Source organism: Pleurodeles waltl, chromosome 7 (genome assembly GCF_031143425.1).
Source record: "Pleurodeles waltl isolate 20211129_DDA chromosome 7, aPleWal1.hap1.20221129, whole genome shotgun sequence".
Lineage (NCBI taxonomy): Eukaryota > Metazoa > Chordata > Amphibia > Caudata > Salamandridae > Pleurodeles > Pleurodeles waltl.
The window spans coordinates 640022873-640044572 of record NC_090446.1 but is presented as its reverse complement, the minus strand read 5'-3'; the positions used below and the strand labels follow the sequence as shown (position 1 = coordinate 640044572).

Below are 21700 nucleotides of genomic sequence, written 5' to 3'. Positions count from 1 at the left end.
ATCTTGGGGGTAATGATCCTGCTGTCGGTTTTCCATCGGAAAACATGTCTGCCTCCTTGGCGGTCCACCCACCGAATTAGATCTTGGCGGGCCACAGGCAATAGACCACCCGAGTCCCGCTGACTTTACAGGAAAACTCACACGAGCCGACGGAACCATTGGAAATAGTGGCTGGTGGCAGGACTCCTGCCACTGTTCCTGCCGAGCAGATTACGATGGGACTTCTCGCCAAGGCAACTGTGGCGGTATTAAATTCACATCTGAGTTGACGGATTGGAAGAGAAATGAGGTAAAAACCTTCCTTTTTCCTGTTCCCACTTCTGTTTTCGAATGTCGGTGGAACATTTGTGTCAGACATTGATGGGGACATACTGGTACATGACACAAATCAATCACATACACAATGGGTAATTTGGGTAAGTATTCATCCAAATGAATGCTTGCACCAAAATAATGTTAACATCACACTTATCCACTATGTCCATGTGTGCACATTGCAATGTATTGTAATATTGTGCTTCCAGTTGTGCATTTGAGTAAGTGCATGTATGTGTGTGTGAGTGGATTGGCTGGTTGAGGTAGAGGGTGCTGGAGAAGGTAATGTGGTTGTGTCAGTATGTGTGCCACTTGCATGTGGGTCTGACGTTTGCTCTGCATGTTTAGTTGTGTTGCAGTGTACAACATTAAGGTGTGTGTTATTGTGTTGTGGTCATTGTCATGATGTGTGTATTCGTGCTTTTGTGTTATGTGGATGAGTGTGTAATTGTGTTGGTTGTTGTGGTTGTGTTGTGTAGGTGTAGTATTAATAGAGTGTGTATGTTGTTTTATGGATGTATGGCAATATGAGTTTTCGGCATGTACAGGTTGTGTCGTGTTGGAATGGTAAAAGATAATACAGTAGTGTGTATGTAGTGTGTTGTGCAGTGTGCTATGCAGGTGGACGCTTATGGCTAAGGTTCATGATGTGTACGTAACTTACCTCTATTCCATAGCCACTGCCATTGCACACTGTACATTGGGTCCCACAACGGTCTCCCTCTGTCAGCAGCTTGCCTCCAGTACACCACCTGCAGAACTGTAACATCTAAATAGGGTGGGCAGGAGCCCACCAGCCTGATGGCTTGGAAGAGCACTCTGTGACGGTTGCAGCTCAGCTGCAATCCATCTAAATACGGAGGTCGGAACTATGTGAAGTCAATAGAGTACTTACATCCGCCACCGCAACCGGACAGAGGTAATAACATCAAGATCTAAATCAGACCCTAAGTTTGGTAATATACAAACTAAATAGCAAGGAGACAAACACATACTATTTATGCACCCCAAACCCAACATGAATTTCCCTAGATACCTCCCCGTTTTGGTCAAATCAAAACGTAGCTTTTGTATTCACATGCAATGATGCGAAAAGATGAACAATAGCCACTTCCAACCCCATTTCCAATAAACGTGACCATAAGTAGGAATGGATGATGCTGTTGAAGGCCAAGGACAAGTCAATGAAGGCAAGGTAGAGTGGGGCTTGCTTGGCTACTGTATATGTGCCTACTATCACAAGTTAATTCAGATATTGCTCTACGGTGCGAAAACCGCATTGACAGGGGTTTATAATTTTATTTTCCTCTGCTCACTCTACAAGCATATTTTATAGAACCCTTCCAATAAGCTTTGCTGGTATATCTATCAATGAAATTGGCCAATAACAGTTTGGCAAGGAACGATCCCCTTTCTTAACAATCGGTACAATGATAAAAGTAGCCTAAGAACGAGGTATAAATTGATGTTTTAAATTATTAAAAACATCGGTCAGCAGTAGGGCGAAAAGATGGACATTACACATAATGAAGTCAATGGGTATAACATCCATAACAGGAGCTTTGCCCCATGCACTCTGCTGTATGACTGCTATAGCTTCCTGCAAGGTAAACTCTATGTCAGGGTAGGGGTCCGACCTCTCTAGAACTTGGGGAATAGACTCTCTGAGTAAGTTTGGGAGTAATGTACCTCCCATGCTTTGGGATTTATATGGCTGTTAATCGAGGTCACAATCCAGTTAGAAGATCTCATAGTTGAGACTGTATCCCAAAAGGATTTACTTTGTTTGGTGACTGCTGCATGCACTTGGATATCCCACTGCTGATTGATGACTTAATTTCACCTCTGTGTAGTGGTTATTTTGTACTGTTTACGACAGAAGGCGACAATGGAGAGTCGTTCCAGCAAGCGATTAGGGTTCTAAGTAGCGGCTGATTGGGAACCGAACATGATCAAACCATTTTGGTGCAGTGTGAGATGACTTCTCAGGTTTGGAGAGAGATTTTTTAATTCTATAGCACAATGCTACAAATGAGTTGACTATCTCCCCATTCCCATCACTTTCTGCCAAACACCCCAAAACGAACTCCATGTTATGCATGACTACTTTACCCAGGAATTGGGGTGGGTCCAGCTCACTCTAAGGTTGTCCGTAGATGGCTTCAGATTACAAATTCCACCCTCAACTTTTAACTCCACCCTTTAGGGCACAGTCAAGACGGCCTTAATTAGGTTATGGTCACCAACATTTGAACTTACTCTAGTTCCATACTTCAGCAGAATAATTAAGTTGCTGGAAACAAAAATGTAATCAACAATAGACAAACTGCTCCTGCGTCTAAACGTTAGCAGTCCCATATCACTTATACCCACCACCTCCAACACATTATATAGGTTCGATGCAGAGAGGAAAACCTCCGATTCCCTGCCCCTCTGATCACAACCTTCATCTATGGCACCCCCGTCCCTGATCTTGGGTGAATCAATCTAGCATTAAAATCCCCTTCTAGGCACAAAAACAGTTGTTGCCCTCCCCCTTGTTACTCTCCCCACAATCGTGTTGGTATGTATGAATAATGTGGGACATTAATAAAATCATTATTGTAAAAATGAACAAGGTACAAAGTCAAGACCCCTTTATAAAACACAACTTGTAAATCACTACCTGGGCTGTTTAAGGCCACAGCGTGAGCTCCAGGGGATAGATTTATCCAGTTTGTCAACCCCCCCCATGGCAGGACCAAGATGCAAAGGCCAATAGACTACAACACAAATACCCATCAAGCACAATGGAATTAGTGTCTCAAGTTTCAAGGAGCAGCAAAATGTAATAGTTTCTTAATGAATAATTACCATTTAGGGAGTCATACTTTAGAATGAAGCCCTGCAATGCGTCCATTTTGCTTCACAGTAGAAATATTTGGCATTATAAATGGTTGGTTTAACAATACCTCGGACTGCTTTAAGGAAGTACTATTATGTGACAACCCAGAGAGCCCAAGTCAATCGATCTCTGCAAGGCCTGCAAGGATTGCAGACCTATTACTGCATATTGTACCCATATGTGGCTGTTGCTGTACCTAGACTGAAATGGGGGTAATATCTGCTTAGGAGGTTTATAAAAATACGCCAAGGTCAGGGTGACAATTCTTGTTGGTACACATAGGCACACCTCATAAAGCCCAGGTAATTTCTGAACGCTGTCCTGTTGCCTAAAGTTCACAACAATACAGTCTCCTGCTATGTTTTTTGGCAAAGGACCCACCCATCCAACACTGCGCAGCATTAAGATCTTATTACCCTCTGTCGCATTGACATTTTTGTGAACATTAAGCCAGAGAATAACCCCATTATGCAGCTAATCCCAAATTTCAGTTAGATTATACTTTAGCGGAGGTACTCCTGCCAATATCAGTACTTATGGACAGGCCAAGGGGGTAAATTTAAAGTCACAGCACTGGGATTAAGAATCAAGTCTCTTTTGCCATTGTTGACAGGAACCCCACATCCCTGCGAGGTCACTGAGGTCAATGAAGGAGCAGAGTGAGTGCCTTTGCGAATGAGTCCTGCCTCTTGCTCCAGTGGGATGGAAGTAATGATACTAATGTTAGAACTAGGAATTGTCCTGAGGTCGGGGACATCTGTGCTCCGAGTTGCTGCTGCGACTGTACTTATGGGACTGTCTGCCTCTTTTTTGTTCTGACGTTCGTGGCAACAAGCAATCGCAGTATTATGACCTACTGAGTTGTTTTGATTGAAAATCTGCGGAATTAGTTTTATTAAACTGGCTATTTGGGCCTCACGCTTAAACGCTCGTTAATAGGATAAAGTTGATCATAAAAGAGGGTCAAATGTTCTTACATATCTCTTCACAGTTAAATTCTTTTAATAATAGATTGATCTATCTTCTTACCGGTTTCCCTCTGATTTGATTGTGTCTTAGGCGGAAGGGGTGGGAGGGGGGCGCAACTGCTGGCCTTTTTGCACTTTACAGTCGGTTCATGGGTGGAGGTTGCACCCATTAAACTGGGTGACAACAAGCTCTAACGGCAGCTGTTAAATTTCTCTTAGCATTATCGTTACTACAGCTGCTTGTCCCTATCTCAAATCTAGGACGTTGTCGTTGCCTGAGAGTTACAAGGCCATCCAATACTAGCCCCGCTTGCCACATCAGCTGGCCCTCTCCTTAATTTCATAGACTGTCTCCGCTCTGTTAGAGCAATTTCATTCTGACACCCCCCATGGCTCGTTCGAGCGTAGTGTCTATGCTGGTCATCCTACGGGGAACGGTGGTGGAACCAATAGCTTTGCGTTTGGCATGATAGATATGAAGTTTATGCCACTCTTCACAACACTCAGAGAGCTGTAGCCGGCAGGAAGTCCTGATCAGAGAGTGGGCCCAGCCGGGCCTCGATTGGCCGTGGATGGGCGCTGACGAACCTGCCCTTGGCCCGCTCTTCAGTGGGCACTCACCTGGGTGCGTCCAGTGCACATCCCGCACTGCAAAGTATTGGCAGGTCTTTCATGGCACCCACTGGCACTATGTCATTCTCCCACATTCTCTGGTGACAACAGCAGTATGATGCTTGAATCCTGAATATCCCCTTCACAACCAAAATGCGTATCATGCTGTGGAATATTAGCAGGTCTTTTATAGCACCCAGCTGGCTCTGTGACACTACCCGCCTCCACTGGTCACAACAGCACTATGGGGCTTGAAGTCCTCAATGCCCCGTTTGCAGCCAAAATGTGTCCTGCGCGGCAGGTGTTAGTTGGTCTTTTATGACACCCATCCCCCACTCCCCCGCCTCCTCTGGTCACAACAGCACTATGGGGCTTGAAGTCCTGAATGTCCCTCTCACAGCCAAAATGCATCACCTGTATCCTTTGGTAGCCCTTCTGCCTTAGTGGACACGCCCTATCCACTGTGTACACAACTTCACTGCTTTAGTATATGAAATGTTTTCAACCAATATTGATGTGCACAACAGCAGGTTCTATTTTGCTAATAGACTAAGAGCTGCATCTACATATAGTTGCTTCACAGGGTCGCGGTATGGTGTGAGATACACCGCTAACAGGAGTCGTGTCTTAGACTAGCACTGAAAGTTGGGTCGGCTCACTGCAGGAACAGTGGCATCAAATCGCTGTTGCTGCAGAGTGGGTAGAGGTGGGAGAGCCAATATATTGACAGGGAGAGTTGAGCTAAGGGTCTGGCTTGGCTCTATGAGCCCCACAAAAGTTGAGCCATGAAAATAATTGCCATGTAAAGCATGCGACAAACACCGTGTAGCTTGCCTAGTAAAATCTGCTTGCTTTCATTAGTGGAAGGCATGCACACGTCATGCCTTTTCCGGTGGTTAGCCCTCCTCGAGCGCATCGACCAAGTACAGAAAACATGCGAGGCTCGCTGTTTTCTGTCGGATCGTGGACTACTTTTTCTCTATTTTGTTAGCGCGATCTCGCTTGGCAGAAGTCGAGCGCTTTACACAGTTAACTTCACTTTTTCGGGTTATGTACATGAATGCACTTTTGCAGATAGATGAAAAGTCGGGTTAGGAGTTTACAACGCGATCAGCTCTAACATGAGCAAACGCGAGACCCGTTGCATTGCAAATGCTTGTTGTAGTTTGCTCTTGCAACATATAACTCTTTTACATGAACCAAGTTGCTGCTAAGTATCTGGGAGAGTTCTGCTTGTGGGTGAGAGTTCAAGACAAGACACAAGTGAGAGCTCTGGAGAAGAGTCTGAACTTAATGTAAATTTCTCACAGTGCCATAAAGTTTGTCATAAAGTCATTCCCTCTCCATGTAAATGCAGTCCTAGGCCTCTCTACAGAGAGCACAGGGGTTTCAGAAAGTTGTGTGGATAAAAAGAAGTGTCCTAACAGAGGGAAAATCGGCCGAAAAAGTGGCACGAAGGGTAACAGAAGTGATTGAGACACTCTGAAGACCACTTGCACTCCACAGATCTCTTCAATGTCTAATTCCGTCTCGAACTTTCATAATTGAAACATTCTCAATTCTACTTATTCGCAACAAATCCATTGTTGTTACTCATTATCCGATACACATAACAAGCAGTGACAAAGTCAATAGGTCTGCCCTGTTTTTAGGTGTATGTCTAGATGCAATAATATACAACTTATGGAGAGGCACTCAAATACCATCCAGGAGAGGCATAATTTGTAAAGCACAGGATTTTAGATTTCATGTTTTAAGCCACCCTCTATTACATAGACTAAACCTCTTGAAATGGATTTCTAGTTACATTTCCTTGCCAATGTCCCCTTCAGAGTCTTCCCTCATTTTACATCCCACCTGGGGCACTGGCTCATTTTTATAGCTTAACGTGTACACAAGGATAGCAGCTCTAAACACAGCACCATCATGGTCATTTACAAATATCAGGCTACAATTGCATCCATCTGGGCACACATGCACAGTCTCACACAAGGCCCTTTCTAAAGTATACACACTCATACACACATCACAGGTACACATACACAAAATTAACTTTAATCCACCCATGCACACAAACTAACCATCAAATATCCTTGCACAAATACCAATCAAGCCACAGATATATCCCTTCTACATACATGCTCCATCCACATCCATCTATTCATCCATATGTGCACAGAAATTCAGAATTCATCCAAACATAAAATCACAGGCCACACTATCTCCCACTCACCCAGCTGTCGACTATTTGACACCACCATCCACTTCTCCATCCATTTACACATGCAATAATACAGTAATTCACCTCCTCCAAATATATCATAACTTGACATATGTATTTGCAAGCACACAAAAACCACTTGGGGAATACTGGTGCTGAAATAACAGATATTTATACTCAGTTATCCCTACTTAACTATTTTATTCACTCAACCATCCATACACATGCCACTCCACACAACTATACTTAAACACATGCATAGAATAGGCAAGATTGTAAGCACTGCTTCTAAAGACTGTGCTGTGCCTATAATTTGAGAGGGGGTCCTACACTGAAACTTTCAGAGTTTTACCTCTTCTGTGACAGTATGAAACGTTTGCTGCTGCGGCAGTGTCAGGAAAGAAAGCTTCCACTGTTGTTACCGTGCTGTTCCTGTTCCATGAAGGAGGGGAGTCTGCACTGTTGCCCATGATGTATCTGTTCCACAAGGAATGTGGGTCTGCGCTGTCAATACCCAGCAGTAGCTGTTCTTTGTGGTATACTTTGGTGTACGTCCTCTGTGAAGATGGGAAGCTTGTCAACTGATGCCCTGGTGTATCTGTCCTGTGAGAGCGGGAAGCAAGCACTGTTAGTGCCTTGCTGTGCCTGTTCTAGGAGTGACGCTTGCACTGCTGACAGTGTGCTGTACCTATTCTGTGATTGAGGGAAGCTTGTACCTTCATGCTTCAGAACACCCACCCACCTAGAGTTGTGTACCGATCAGTTGGTGCTGTGGGGGCTTATCTGGCTGCAAGCCTTAGCATGATTGTGAGCATCCAGTTAGAGACCTCAACTTGCAATAGGGGTAGCCACCTTTCTCAGAAAAAACACTACACTTTTCTGTGTATTCTGAGTTTATGATGAGGTCGGTTATTGGTTGATAGGGTTGGTCATTGGTAAGTAAATAGCAGTTTGTTTAAAACCTTCTGCATTGTTTTTTCATAGGAATTCTTCATGTTTGCATTAAAAATATTTAGGAATAGTCTAGACAGCTCTAAAATATGCTTGAAAGTCTTGTTAACATGTAGTGCCGCTTTATGTTAAGATTTCAACATTGAAAATGCTGGAGTGTGGCTTATTTATCCGACTTGGCATAAAAATACTGGCCACTTGTCAGTCTCAATCCCCCTACAATAGCTTGGATGGTTAATATACCAGTACCAGAGCATTGCATGTAATGTTAGAGCTCACATTTGTAGACTAATTAAGATAGTTTAATGGGCAAATGCTTTTGTTACAGCTGTTCTTGTGTAAGCTTCTTCCCCCAGTTGCTCACTTCCTTTTGCATCTTCCTAAAGGCTCTTCACCATCTGCTGCGCAGGGGTGGTGGTGAGGATGTTTACTTGGAGATAGTGTCTCCCATCTCCTTCCTGCCTCAGCCTGGTTCCATCTACCCTTTCTATTGTTATCTCCATTCAAGTTATCCTATTGTGGTGTTCTGTCCATGCTAGTGGGTGAGGAGGCACCTTCTGGGGCAATCAATTAGCTACATACCATCAAGATGATTCAGTGGGTCGAAGATGACTATGTGAGTCCAGCCTAAGCCTCTCTAGTACATCACTCTATAACAATAGGACACATTAGTCACAATTCCTGTCACCATCATATGCACAATGCAGCTTAACGGCATACAGCTGTCGAAGTGTTTGCTCCTCAGTATATCATTTTGACTATATACTGATAAATTATATACTATCATTATCTTAATGTCTTTAAGTTTGTAATAACATTTTTATATTGTCTATTAAAAAGAAGAAAAAAAGAGGTCACTGGTTCCTTTATGTATAGCTCACAACAGTGTACAAGGGTTGTAAGGTCCAGGTGGTTTCAAACTTTCCTTTCCTGGAGCTTTAGGTGCCTTCCGTCATTACACACCCTCTAAGAATTCTGCAGCATTTTCTACTGTTTTGCAGCTTTCTTCTAGTCTGCTCACCTATTTCCTCTCCTTTTCCAAGTGTGACCTGCTGCTGGGACTAGGCTACTAAAAGGCTTGCTCTCCCTACCCATCCTAAGCCTGGTCTGCCTATGCCAGCCTGCTCTCTTTGGCCTATGCGCCCTAAATTGCTATAAGGAAGGAATGGACTAGAATGGGCAGGTGTCTCCAACCAGTCGATCACGAGCTAACCATAGGTCGCACACCCCTTCAGAGTAGCTCACAGCCCGAAGTTCATTTAAAAATAAACACAGGTTTATTTTATATTATTATCATCATGCTGCAGATGGCAGGGCCTGAAAAGGAGCATTTACGACCCACGCCGAGTGACAGAGGCGAAGAATTAAAGCACTAAGGTATTTAATCCTTAAATAAAAGTCCTTCTCAACTCAGTATTTTGGAGGTGAGAACAAAATGATGTTTCTCAGTGTTTTTAATTGGAGAAAACTAAAATAAAAAGTTACCTTATGATGAAGTTAACTTTTCATTTTACATTTCTCAATTAGTTTTTTTAAAGTGTTGCATTTACAAACAGGAGGCCTCTTGCTCCCATTGGCCAACAGAACACAGTGCCATATTTATAACTGAGAAACACAGCATTTTTTCACACAGGAGAAATTTACAGTGCAGAAAAATGTTCAACATTATGAACATTTTGCACTTTAAATTTCTCCCATTTGAAAAATTTGGTGTATATTTGTGTTATACATGTAAGGGTGCCACATATGGCAAATGGTATGTCCTGTGCCACAAGAACACACAACACAGACTCTGTTACCCATATACATATATCTCATTCACAGGCACACATGTTCATACATTCCTAAAAACCACGCTCTCACTGACACACATGGCAGCCCTGTCATAGTGCCCCTAGTCAAAGTGTTTTGTTGAAACTTTAGTACCAGGCTGTAGGGACATTAGAGTTAAAGTCACAGAACCTGGCCGTGGGGGTGTGTGGTAACAATACAGAAATTGTTTAGCCTTCGGTACCTCATGATAATTTTCACTGATCAGAAGTAGCTCTCACGAAAGAAAAAGTTGGAGACACCTGGTCTAGACTATCTCACTGAGGCTCTTTGCTGAATGGCTTTAATAAAAAAAAAAACTGAAAACTTATGCCTCTAACCCTTCACATGACCACCACACAGTGGCCTCAGCCCGCTCTATTCATTTTAGTTGAGTACACCTTGTTGTTTGTTGGGAAATCTCAGACTTGTACCCCTAACAATATTGACTAAGCTATGTCCCTGATTGCATCACATGCTTAGAACACAAGGGATACACAAATACACTTACTGGTGGAAAGGAAAGGACAGAGGCTCCACTGCACAGATGGGCACCCGGCCACGCTGGCCTGTGGACAGGGACAAACCATCCCATCTATTCTCATCTCCAATGTCCTTCACCTGGAGCAGCTCATCCGTACAAACACTCAGGTTCTCCTCCTGTGCATCTTCATCCTCCTTTGGATGAAGGACACTGAACACCACTCTTGCAAAAAAGTGGCCTGCAAAGGGTGAGGAAAAAATGCAGTCATCTACTGGTAGGTATCGTCACTTTTTTTTACACTAGGCCATCACATGCATTCATTAAACATCAACACTGTGCTGGAAAGAATGTGCTTCGTAGTTGGAGGACAGGGGGGGTTCTAAGACACATACCAAAAATTGGTGGTCAGTAAGAAACAAGAATACATCAGTTTTATGTCACTACACAGAGCACACCTACAAGGATTTACAATTCACTAATGGTATGCCTATCCTTAAATCATACCTTATTCTTAACATTAACCTAATTCTGAATCTAATGGTAAACTTACCCCATACCCTAAGGAGAATATAAACCCTAATCCTAAACCTTACATTATTAACTAGCCTAACCCTAAACGTAAGGTTAAGCCTCCTCATATCTCAAACATTATATAAACCTCAACCCTAACGTGTATTTCTGATCAACCAGATTTTGGATGGCACCCAGTTATACTTCCAGATTTATCACTTTCGAATGTCAAGCGAGTGTATGCTTTAGCAGGAGCTCTGCAGAACTGAATTGCTGAAAATAGCTTTAAACTCTGCAACCAACACCTTGAGATCTTGTTATTCTTTCCACCAGTCAGCATGGTCTTTACTGATCACCAGAGTGTTCGTTAACTTGCTATTCATGGGATTTCCACCAGCATCTCCCTTGTACCAAGTATCTTCACTTTGTATTAGATCTGCAGGTTACTTACAGCCTATATCAAGTATTTCGACCACAGCTTATAGTTTCAACACCATCCTTTGAGGAAGATGTATCTCTACAGATTGGATGAAGACTGGCACTCTAGCACATCCTTTGCTGGTTGGGAGAAATGTGATTTGGCAGAGGTTCTTTCATATCTGACTTGAAAAAGCAGTACAAATCTAATCAATTCCTATCTGGTGATGGCCACCCTAAGTATAAGTGCACAACTATGACTTTTACTCGCACCATTGGTATATAACAGAGACCAAGCTGTATTTTTATGATCGTTTATTAGACCTTCAAAGTTATTGATTTAATCCTTCCTGCCTACCATGCAACTAAAATGTACCTCCTCAGGAAGAAGAAGAACATAGCCCTGGTATTCCCAATGTTGTTAAAGCCGAGACCTCTCCTTTGGCAATATGTTCCTTCAGGTGAAAACTAACTATTTCTGACTTTCTTCATGCTGGCGAAAATTTAGGGCCTGATGACGACCTTGGCAGATGGAATACTCCGTCACAAATGTGACGGATGTCCCGTCCTCTGTTTTACAAGTTCCAGTGGATCTACTGGAACTTGTAATACGGCGGGCGGGTTATCTGCCATGTTTGTGACAGAGTATCCCATCCGCTCAGGTCGTAATCAGGCTCTTAATGTTTTTTCTTTGTTTTTTATCAAAGTTACAAAAGTAGCTTTTTTGTTTGGTTTCTGCTCAAATTCTCAGTCCTCATATTTTCTGAAATTGATTTTGGTCTTTTACCTTGCTTTTAATATGGCTCTGTTGCCATAAGGCCTGATTCATGCTTAAAATATTCTAAATATAGTAATGGTTTTAATAGACATTTGACACAAAACTATTGCATAGAGATGGCAGCACAGTAAGTAAGCTGCTGTGTTACAATGGTACATTGAGGTGGTGCTGTTCGGAAAGATGAGTCATGAACAATATTTTAACTTTGATTGCTGTGCTTATCAGCTGCAGTGTTGTTCATGCGAAAATAGAGATATGCACTATCTGTTGTTTTGCAGCACTGGTAGCAATGTGTTCTGATCTGCTTTTAGTGTCTATTTGATATTTATGGGCTATGATGTATGGAGCAGAGGCACATTCATGCTTCATATTTGCTGGGGTGCTCAGGACCGCTGCATATAACTCAGGTTTAATCTAGAACATCGGTTCCCAACCTGTGGTCCCTGGCCTCCCAGTGGTCCGTGACACATTCCCAAGGGGTCCGCAGGCCTGGGCCAGGTGGGGCCGCTGACAGGAATATGTGTGTGTTTTTATATTTTTTTCTTCCTTTGTGTAGCAGTTTTATAAGCACTGCAAAGTTCCTTGTACATCCAGCATTTTTCTGGCAAAAACAAAAGTGTCAAGATAACTCTGGTGATTAATGTACCTGCTAGAGAGAGATGGGAGTTTTGTCTAGTGGCAGTTTTGACTCATCCAGGGTAGCACAGATGGTTAATATGCCTGCTGCAAAGAATGAGTATCATACAAGAACAGTATTTTATGTGCATAGCAGAGTGGGCTACTGCTTTTGTCACAGTGGTTGTTACTGTGCGGTTCATAAGTTACAGTCATAATCTAGCACGTGAGCTATGAACTTCCATCAAAGAGCTGAATGCAAACTGCATTGCACAAGTTAGAAACGTATTTTTTTCCCCGTATTTCAGTTTCCTTATGTTGCTAAAAAAAGGCTTGCTTGCGTAGAAATACATTTATTAAAGTCAACTCTAACTGTGTTATATTCTGAATCCTGAGTTTCTACTTCTCCAGACCACACACTCTTAGAAAATGCCTACCAGTGTGAATGGCATGCGAATCCTATGACTTGAAGTCCCCTGTAAAGTGCTCCAACACCCTACACTGGAATGAGAGGTGCTATAAAATAAATGGATTACATGTGACAGAGGCTACGGAGCAATAAGAGGCCCTTATGGTTTTACTTCCTTTTCCCACCACATATTTATGTGAACGACTTTCTCAGATCTACCGTGCCTAAAAAAATAAAAAACGAAATCGCATGGGAAATATAGAATCTGACCTGAGGATTCAGCTTTTCTAAATAAAACCAGACATTGAAAAGTTAGTCGTTGAGATGCAGGGCCAACCTTCCCATTAAAATGTTCTGATTTTTTTGCATATTTTTTTCAATATACAATCATACTGTTAGTAATTTGAGCTTTGTTTGGTGTGTACTTATTTGTGTATTTTTTGTGAATCACTATTTTAATGTTTGAAATTTCACGCATACAAATTGTTTGGGGGTCCCCAGCATTCAGTAGTGATTCAGTGGGGGTCCTCAGGAGTCAAAAGGTTGGGAACCGCTGATCTAGAGCAGTGCCCTTAAAGTGACATAGATGGTCTCTCAATGAGATGGGAAAGAACAAAAATCAGAAAGAGTAGTCATGAAGGAGTCAAGCAAGTAAATGTCTACACAAATCTGCTATCTGACCAGTGATACACTGCGGGCTTTCAGCAGATAATCAGAGCCCTTGAGAACTTAAAACAAAAATGTACTGCGTGGGGAGCAGAGCCTTGTTGGGGACAGGGTTTCATTCCAAGAAGTCTATGAGAGACACTTATCCTACCTCCACGATGGTCTCTACCAACCCCTCACCCCCCCCCCAAAAAAAAAAAGTTTGCTGTGGCCGATATGGTAGGGTATTTTCAAAACCCTTACTTGGCATTGGCTGCTGGGTGCCTCAAAAGACAATCTCAATCACGTAGTGGAGAGGTTTCCAGTTCAACTTTTCTTGCACTGTGTAGGTTGTTTATTCACCAGTTGCTCATGTGAAGAGAGTCCATGTCATCTGACACACAGTGACACCGTAAGAGTTGACAGGTCTACAGTTATGTTGATGTGCATTTTAGTGATTCACAGTAAATCAGAAACACCTAAAAATGGTTGGGTTGATACATAGATTTTCTAACTACCTTTAAACTTACCCCCCAGTTCCCTCAAACAAATGAAATAGTTGGATGAAATAAAAACAGTGATCAAGTATTAGGTTGGGAGGAGGTGAGGTATGGCTTAATGGAAGATTTCTGAAGTGTGGATCAGCTAAAACAAATGGGTATACATGAAAAGTTCAAAATGTTTTATATAACACTGGTAATAGGGAATAGTGGCTCAGGAAAACATGGAAAATGTGCAGATAGGATTGTGGAGGGTTGGTGTCTTAGGATCCCTCTCAACGTTTGACATGACAGAAGTTGTGTCTAACTTACGACACAAGATGTTGCTTAAATGAATGTAAAAATTGTCAGGTGGTGAATGGGGTACCTTAGGACCTGCTGAATTGGCAGCCGAAGATGTTCAGGAACTTGGATGCTATGGGACCTCCTTTGTGTCTGTGTATGATGAGGATATTGGAGGAGACCTCAATGACTCTCTGATGTCCTGGGTGTTGGATGGGGAAAGAGAGTTCTGCTGAGATGTAGCTGGTGTTGTGTGTTGAAGGAGATAGCACGGGTTATGGTCAGAGTTGGGTTCAATAGAGATATGGAAGAAGATGCACCTGAATGGACAGAGGGAAGCCACAGGCTGTGCAAGATTGTGGGTAATGGACAAGGTTCAGGACATAACACCTTGCTCTGCAAAAGGATGTACTTCCAGTTTGAATTTATATTTTTAGTGGTTTGTGCTGAACCTCACCATGCAAGAGTCTGAGCCCCTGTATCTAATGAATGTTCTTGGACATAACTGGGGTATCTCACAGTGAGGGGGAATTACATTCCCCATTGAATCCAGTGCTGATTATCAGAAAGCTGAAGGCTGATTATTAGAAACTCATGTAGGTACTATTGGGTTAACAATCAATGTTCTTGATTACCCCACATACATACACTCAAAATGTGTCTTTTCTTGTGGTACATGCATACCCCTTCTTTACTCTAGGATGGAAAGTTAGGCTGGAATTGGGAAGCTCACTCCCTACACCGTCTCCTGTGTAATTATGTTGGTAGATGTTAACTCATGTGAGCCCTGAGTGCCCTGGGCTCTAGTTTTAGTCTTCCATTCTGAACCCACATTGTTCCCATTTTGCCTAATTTGAAAGCCGAGTCAGGGGTTGGATGGGTGTTCTCTGTAAAGTATTATCCAACCCTGGTTTTCTTTGAAATTTTAAATTGGTGTAGCCTTTTTCTCACCACCTTCCCCTCCCTCTTGAATCATTCACTCTCTCTGCATTCATACTCACCTTCTTGCAGAAGGAGGCCAAGGTACAATGTGGCCAGGTGTTGCTCATTTACTGCCACCTGGATCTCTGTGTCTTCCACGAGCTGGGAATTGAGCCAGTAACCCTGGTCAAAGAGCAGGTACTCTAGACAGCATGCCACATAGCCTGAGGAACGAATGCGGAAATAGAAGGCATGTGTGAAGGCAGAAGGCTCAACATCGAAACAAAGAAACAGAGTGGGATGGTGGAAGAGGATTGCTTAGGCACCTTCATGAGTGCCACCAGACTCATTCAGATAGGATCACCAGGACCACTGACAGGAAGAGTGAGGTCTGACCCACTGAAATAAGGAGTGTCCAGCTCAGCTAGATGAGGACTATGATGCTGAGCTATACGAGGGATGCCAGGCCAAATCTAATATACAGCCACAGACCCATAAGGATAAGGACTTCCATAACAATCTAAAATAGGAAGCAACAAATCCATCCCAATAAACCTCCCGAGGCACATCCAGCAAAGGACCACCAGGACCATAATGATGAACATCTTAAGGCCCACATTTGTAAAGATACCAGGCCCATCCAGATGATGACCCCACATCCATTTAGCTATGAGCTGCCATACCAATCAAATATGCCCACTATCCATATACATCTGGACCTATGGACTTCCCATAATCTTCAGTGTTTGCCACAATAGGAATGCAATTCAAAGCCCCTTAATTTAATCATAAAAAAGGATGCAATTTAGAAAGTGCACTGTTAAAGGTCACAGAATCATCCACACCATTCTCCTTTTATCTGAGCCAAGAACTGTAAAGCATGCACAGTTTGTGTGTTACAGACTTTCTGCTCATGAAATCAAAACACAACAGCCAGCCTGCCAGACTGTTAGAAAACATCCCAATGCCCAATAAATAAACCGCTGTATAAATTATTTAAGCGTTGCACCTTCTGGATCTACTGACTTGGCACATGTTGCCAGCAGCCCATGCACCACTGAAATATTAAAAATAGAAATCTTAGTTTAAACATATGTTTTCATCTGGCATCCCCACCCATCTGAGTTCAATTTATGAAAAAGTTTAAAAAAGGTAGCGCGAATGGTGGAGAAGTGTGGCAATAGGTATTGGGTAAGCTTATTACATTTTTGATGCTGGCTGCTTGGTTGCTACATACCTAAGCTCATATACGTGGAGAACTTCCAGACTTCTTCCACCGTCTTGAATGTGATGACAAAGAGATCCTGGAGCGCGTGAACTGATAGCAAGCGAGCTGACAGCTCCTAAGGAAAGTGTTCATTATAGGAAAGGACCAAATTAGAGAGAGACCAAAAATAAAAAATGAACAAAAATGTAAACCACAGCAGTTTTACCAGCTTGTTGAGCTAAAGAGCCAATCTCCAGAACTACATATCAAACCCCATATGTGACTTGCAGCACCAGATACAATATTATAGATTGAGATTTCAGATCTGAACATAATGCTTCTTAAGGGGCACATGGGAATGGGCAAACAATTCAAAAAGGGGCGGCAGAACGGAACAAATATCTAGATCTGGTCTCCACTATACTTACTACAATACTAATGATAAGGACTCCAAAAATGTACATAAAAATCTAGATGAGTCCTTCAGCCTAGACATAATATTTCAGATGTGGCCTGGAGAACTGCAAAAGCACTCCAGAACAGTATGCACCTTTGGTGTGTACGTTTGTAGCACAACCCCCATTTTAATATTACTCATACCTCTTCCTAGGCACTGATACATTTCTGCCTTGTATTGGTATATCTCACAGATCCGGTAACAGAGGAATCAGTGCTGGAGTATCCAATCAAGTTTCACTTTTCCTCTAATCACTTTTTCCTCACATTGGCCGTCATTATGAGTACCCTTTACATTTTGAAGAGGCCAGTAAGGAGAGTCACCAAAACCCAGGGGCATAGTATCAAGAGGGGTGTAATAATTTCTTAGAGTGGGGTAAGAGCTTCTTGAAAACTCATTGATAGGTGATCACCGCCACGTAACATCATTGCTGGGACAGAGAGTAGACAACTGTGTGGGTGTATGTAGCTTGTAGGCAGAGACCGCATGATTTAATCCAGTGGTTCCCACCCTTTTGACTCCTGAGGACCCACACTGAATCATTAATGGGAGCCGGGGACTCCCAAGCAATTCGTATGATTGTAATTTCAGACATTAAAACAGTAATTCACAAAAAATGCACAAACAAGTACACACCAAACAAATACTCGACTTACTAAAGATAGAAAAAATACGCAAAAATTGCAACATTTTAATGGAAAAGTTGGCACTGCATGTAGGTGACTAACATTTCAATGTTTGAATTATATTTAGGAAAGCTGAATCCTCAGGCCAGATTCTACATTTCCCAAGTGATCTTTGTTTTTATTTTTTAGGTACATAAGACCTGAGAAAACTTTTTCACATAAATATGTGGTGGGGAAAAAAGTAAAACCATAAAGACCTTTCTCCTCTCCATAACGTCTCTGTCACATGTAATTCATTAGTTTTATAGCACCTCACCTACCAGTGTAGGGTGTTGGAGCACTTTACAGTGGACTGCACAGTGCAGAATTCACATGTCATTCACACTGGTAGGCATTGTCTAAGAGGCTTGGTCTGGAGAAGCACAAACTCGGGATTCAGAACATCACAAAGTGGTTAGCGTTGACTTTAATAATAAGAATCTATTTCTACACAAGCAAACCTTTTTTAGCAGTATAAGGATAATGAAAGACTGGGAAAAAGCATAAATGTATAATTTGTGCCATGTAGTTTGCATGCAGTTCTTTTATGGCAGTTCATAGCTAACTGTGCTAGATTATGATTAAAATTTATGAACTGCATAGCAACAAAATAATCTCTGTGACAAAAGCAGTAACCCACTGTGCTATGCACATAAAATATTGTTCTTTGCATGATACACGTTCTTTGCAGCAGGCATTTTAACCATCTGTGCTACCTTAGATGAGACAAAACTGCCACTAGACAAAACTCCCATCTCTCTCTAGAAAGTACATTAATCACCAGCATTATCTTAACGCTTTTTATTTTTTCCTGAAAGCTGCTGGATGTAGAAGGAACTTTGCAGTGCTTTTAAAACTGCTGCACAAAGGAAGTACAAATATAAAAATACGCAAGTTGCAGTCAATAGGCCCCAGCTGGAGAAGTGCCTTCCTGCTGGCCCAGGCATGTGGACCCCCTGGGAATGTGTCACGGACCCCTGGGGGAGGAGGGGTGCTCAGACCACAGGCTGAGATCAGCTGATTGAATCTACTCCCAAGTTCCTTGCTCGGATGGCAATCAGCAATTTTCATAGTGGTGCTTAGTCAGAACTCTGGGTACATCTCTTCAGCCTCTACCAAGTATGAAAAAACAGATTTAAGCTCTGCATGCTTTTAGCTGAAGTCATGTATTCTAAATTAGATTCTGAATCCTTAGAGCACTGCAAGGCCTGGTTTTCGACATGTTTTCTCACAGCATATCACCCATCTATCCCTGCATTATGTTACAGTGGGCAACGAGGCTGTGTGATGGTGCCAAGTAACCAGTAATCTCAGCACAGTATACCTGTTTATGATGCATCTTTGATAAAGGTGCCGGTTTATCCAGAGCTGGACATGCAAACAATTTCTTTCTGCAGCAGCACTTCATCAAAGCAGCGCCAAATTTCTCAGGCCCATGCATGTCTTGATGCTACTGAATCAATCAATCAATCATTGGATTTATAAAGTGCACTACGTACCCATGAGGGTTTCAAGGCGCTGGGTGGGGGGGAAGCTGGTGTTACTGGTCGAAGAGCCAGGTCTTGAGGAGTCTTCTGAAGGTGAGTAGGTCTTGAGTCTGTCGCAGGTTGGTGGGGAGGGTGTTCCAGGTTTTGGCGGCGAGGTATGAGAAGGATCTGCCGCCTGAGGTCTTTCTTCGGATGCGGGGGACGGCGGCGAGGGCGAGGTTAGAGGAGCGGAGCTGATGGGTAGGGGTGTAAAAGCTGAGTCTGTTGTTTAGGCAGGCTGGTCCGGTGACGTGGAGTGCTTTGTGAGCGTGGGTAAGAAGCTTGAAAGTGATCCTTTTGTCCACGGGGAGCCAGTGAAGGTTTCTCTGGTGGTGGGAGATGTGGCTGTGGCGGGGTACGTTGAGGGTCAGTCTGAGACCTGTAGTCCTGGTTTTATAATGGAATAAAAAAACGACATGCCCAGAATGCAAAGACCTGGAAACTTGGCAGGCATACTGCATGCCATGGTGGTCTTGAGGAGAACTGAACATTATGGAAGTTTCTTTTGCTCGATAACTTGGGTGGTTAATGTAGGGGCATCAGATTTTAAAAGACAAAAACTGGAACATTCCACAAATATAGAGGTGGGATTACACATCTGCTTTGTGCGACAGGCACAGATTGACTTAACTGACAGCCTTCATCTACATAGATAATATAGACATATGTAATCATAGGAAATTGAATTTGCTTTCCTCAGTTCTCACTTGACCCACTCCAAAAAAAAAAATATGTTAGATTTACTGAAATGTGCCGCAGTAGATGGCTAAAAAGCAAGGATTTCTAATCACCCCAGGTTAATGCATTTGCTGGAGTCACTTTAGTGTATACTCTGGCTATATGTTAGAATCCTAATAAAATAGCTTCGTTATTGTGCCTGTTTCAGAGCATCCACACTAGGTCACAAATGCAAAATGTGTTTTCTATGTAAAATAGCTCAGTGCCTTAATGTCTTTATCACAGAGACATTGTTTATCTTGTGGGTTTCACGGGTCGAAGTGTATAAAATAGCTCAGTGAATTGTGCACTAGCTGAAACTGCGGCAAGAACATGCAAGGCGTATCTCATTATTCATGTAGCTGGTGATATCTTTTTAGAAGGTCCATTTGCAGCTTTCTGTAAATAGCAGGAGACCTCCAAAAATGTCTTCCAGAAAAGAATCAGTATTGTTGCTGCCTATGTGTGGGTAAAAAACACAGTTTCTGGGTAATCAACAAGGATGACACTATGTGAGCTGTTACATAGAGACCAACTCCTGGATTTCGGCATTCCCCGTCATTTGATGGCAATTTCCTGAACACATCCCATGGTGCATTGGGTACTGAAGATGGTAGACGACGGATTAGCAGTCTGAGGGCAGAGCTTCATGATGAATGTCTGTAAGGCTCCTGGGACCATTCTGAGGTTTGGCAAGATATCGTCATGAGATGCAATCAATTGGGCATGGCGCTCTCTCACAGTTCCTCCCGGGCACTGGTAAACCCAAATCTCTACACTCTATACATGCAACTTTGTGTACCTCTGAGCCTCCCAGGAGCAGTACTCAGTGTTTAACGAAACTTGAGGGTGCCCCCTGCAAAGTATCTGGAGGTGGCCCCCTCCCCGGACCCAGGCAGGGGCCTGCCGCCGGTGCACAGTATAATGTGCTGAGGGGGCCCCCTGAAGCTCAGACCCCCCCACCCCGCACCGTGGGGGTTGAAGGGGCCGTTGTTATGCCGCTGACATTACTAGAACTGCTCTGGACATGGAAGGGATGAGAAGTTAAGCAGCAGCACTGCTTACGGAGAACAATGGTCCTGGGCACCTTAATTAGAACGTTGGTGGACCCCGTCCGGTTTCCTTTTCTTAAACAATAATCAAAATTAGGTTAATCAATTTCAGGTATTTTATTACATCAACGTCTTGACGTAAGCAAATGCTGATGTGGGGTCTACGGATTTGGAACTATGGAGATTGCATTTTCTCTCCTACGCTTCTCTCGCGCAGGCCAACCCTGCATTCTGTAGATCTTCATCACCTGAACAGCCGCAACTGCTCCAAAATTAAACTTTCAACCTAATCCCCGACACCGTCACGTATGCAAAGCTGCTCCTAACCATCCAGGAGGCTAAGCGTGTCCCACCTCGGAGACACACCCAGATCAAGCTACAGTCACATTTTGCCCCACATCAACAATACACTTTACACTCAACTGCAGGCACAATCATGCGTACCACATGACTCCAATTCAGGTAGCTGCCGTGTTAACCTATTTTGTGTCTTATGTCTCTACCTATATATTAAACCTGCCCAGACTGTCACTTGCAAATACTGCAGAACTACTACTTATATCCCAGACAATTACCTCTGCTGGCGCAACCTGTCTTCTGCCGTTTTTACTTGGGTACACCACGTTGCTCACCTTTACCTAACAATGTTGACTAAAATATGCCCTTGCCCACGCGATCGGAATTAAAATTACTGCAAGGACAGTTTCGGGTGAGTGCCTTTCACCTTGAGATTCCACCTGCTAAAGGTGGCGGAG

The 21700-nt window shown here is 43.0% G+C and overlaps 1 protein-coding gene across 6 annotated transcripts in view; it reads right to left on the bottom strand.

The window, feature by feature from the left end:
- The window catches only part of SH3TC2 (SH3 domain and tetratricopeptide repeats 2), a 232473-nt gene that overhangs the window by 94970 nt on the left and 115803 nt on the right, over positions 1 to 21700 (bottom strand). For all 6 annotated transcript variants that reach the window (XM_069244636.1, XM_069244633.1, XM_069244637.1 and 3 more), the window contains 3 exons: positions 16559 to 16664; positions 15402 to 15545; positions 10272 to 10482 (listed from right to left, as the gene is read on the bottom strand). In XM_069244636.1, coding sequence (XP_069100737.1) covers positions 10272 to 10482; positions 15402 to 15545; positions 16559 to 16664 — 461 coding nt within the window. The remainder of the gene's footprint in view (positions 1 to 10271; positions 10483 to 15401; positions 15546 to 16558; positions 16665 to 21700) is intronic.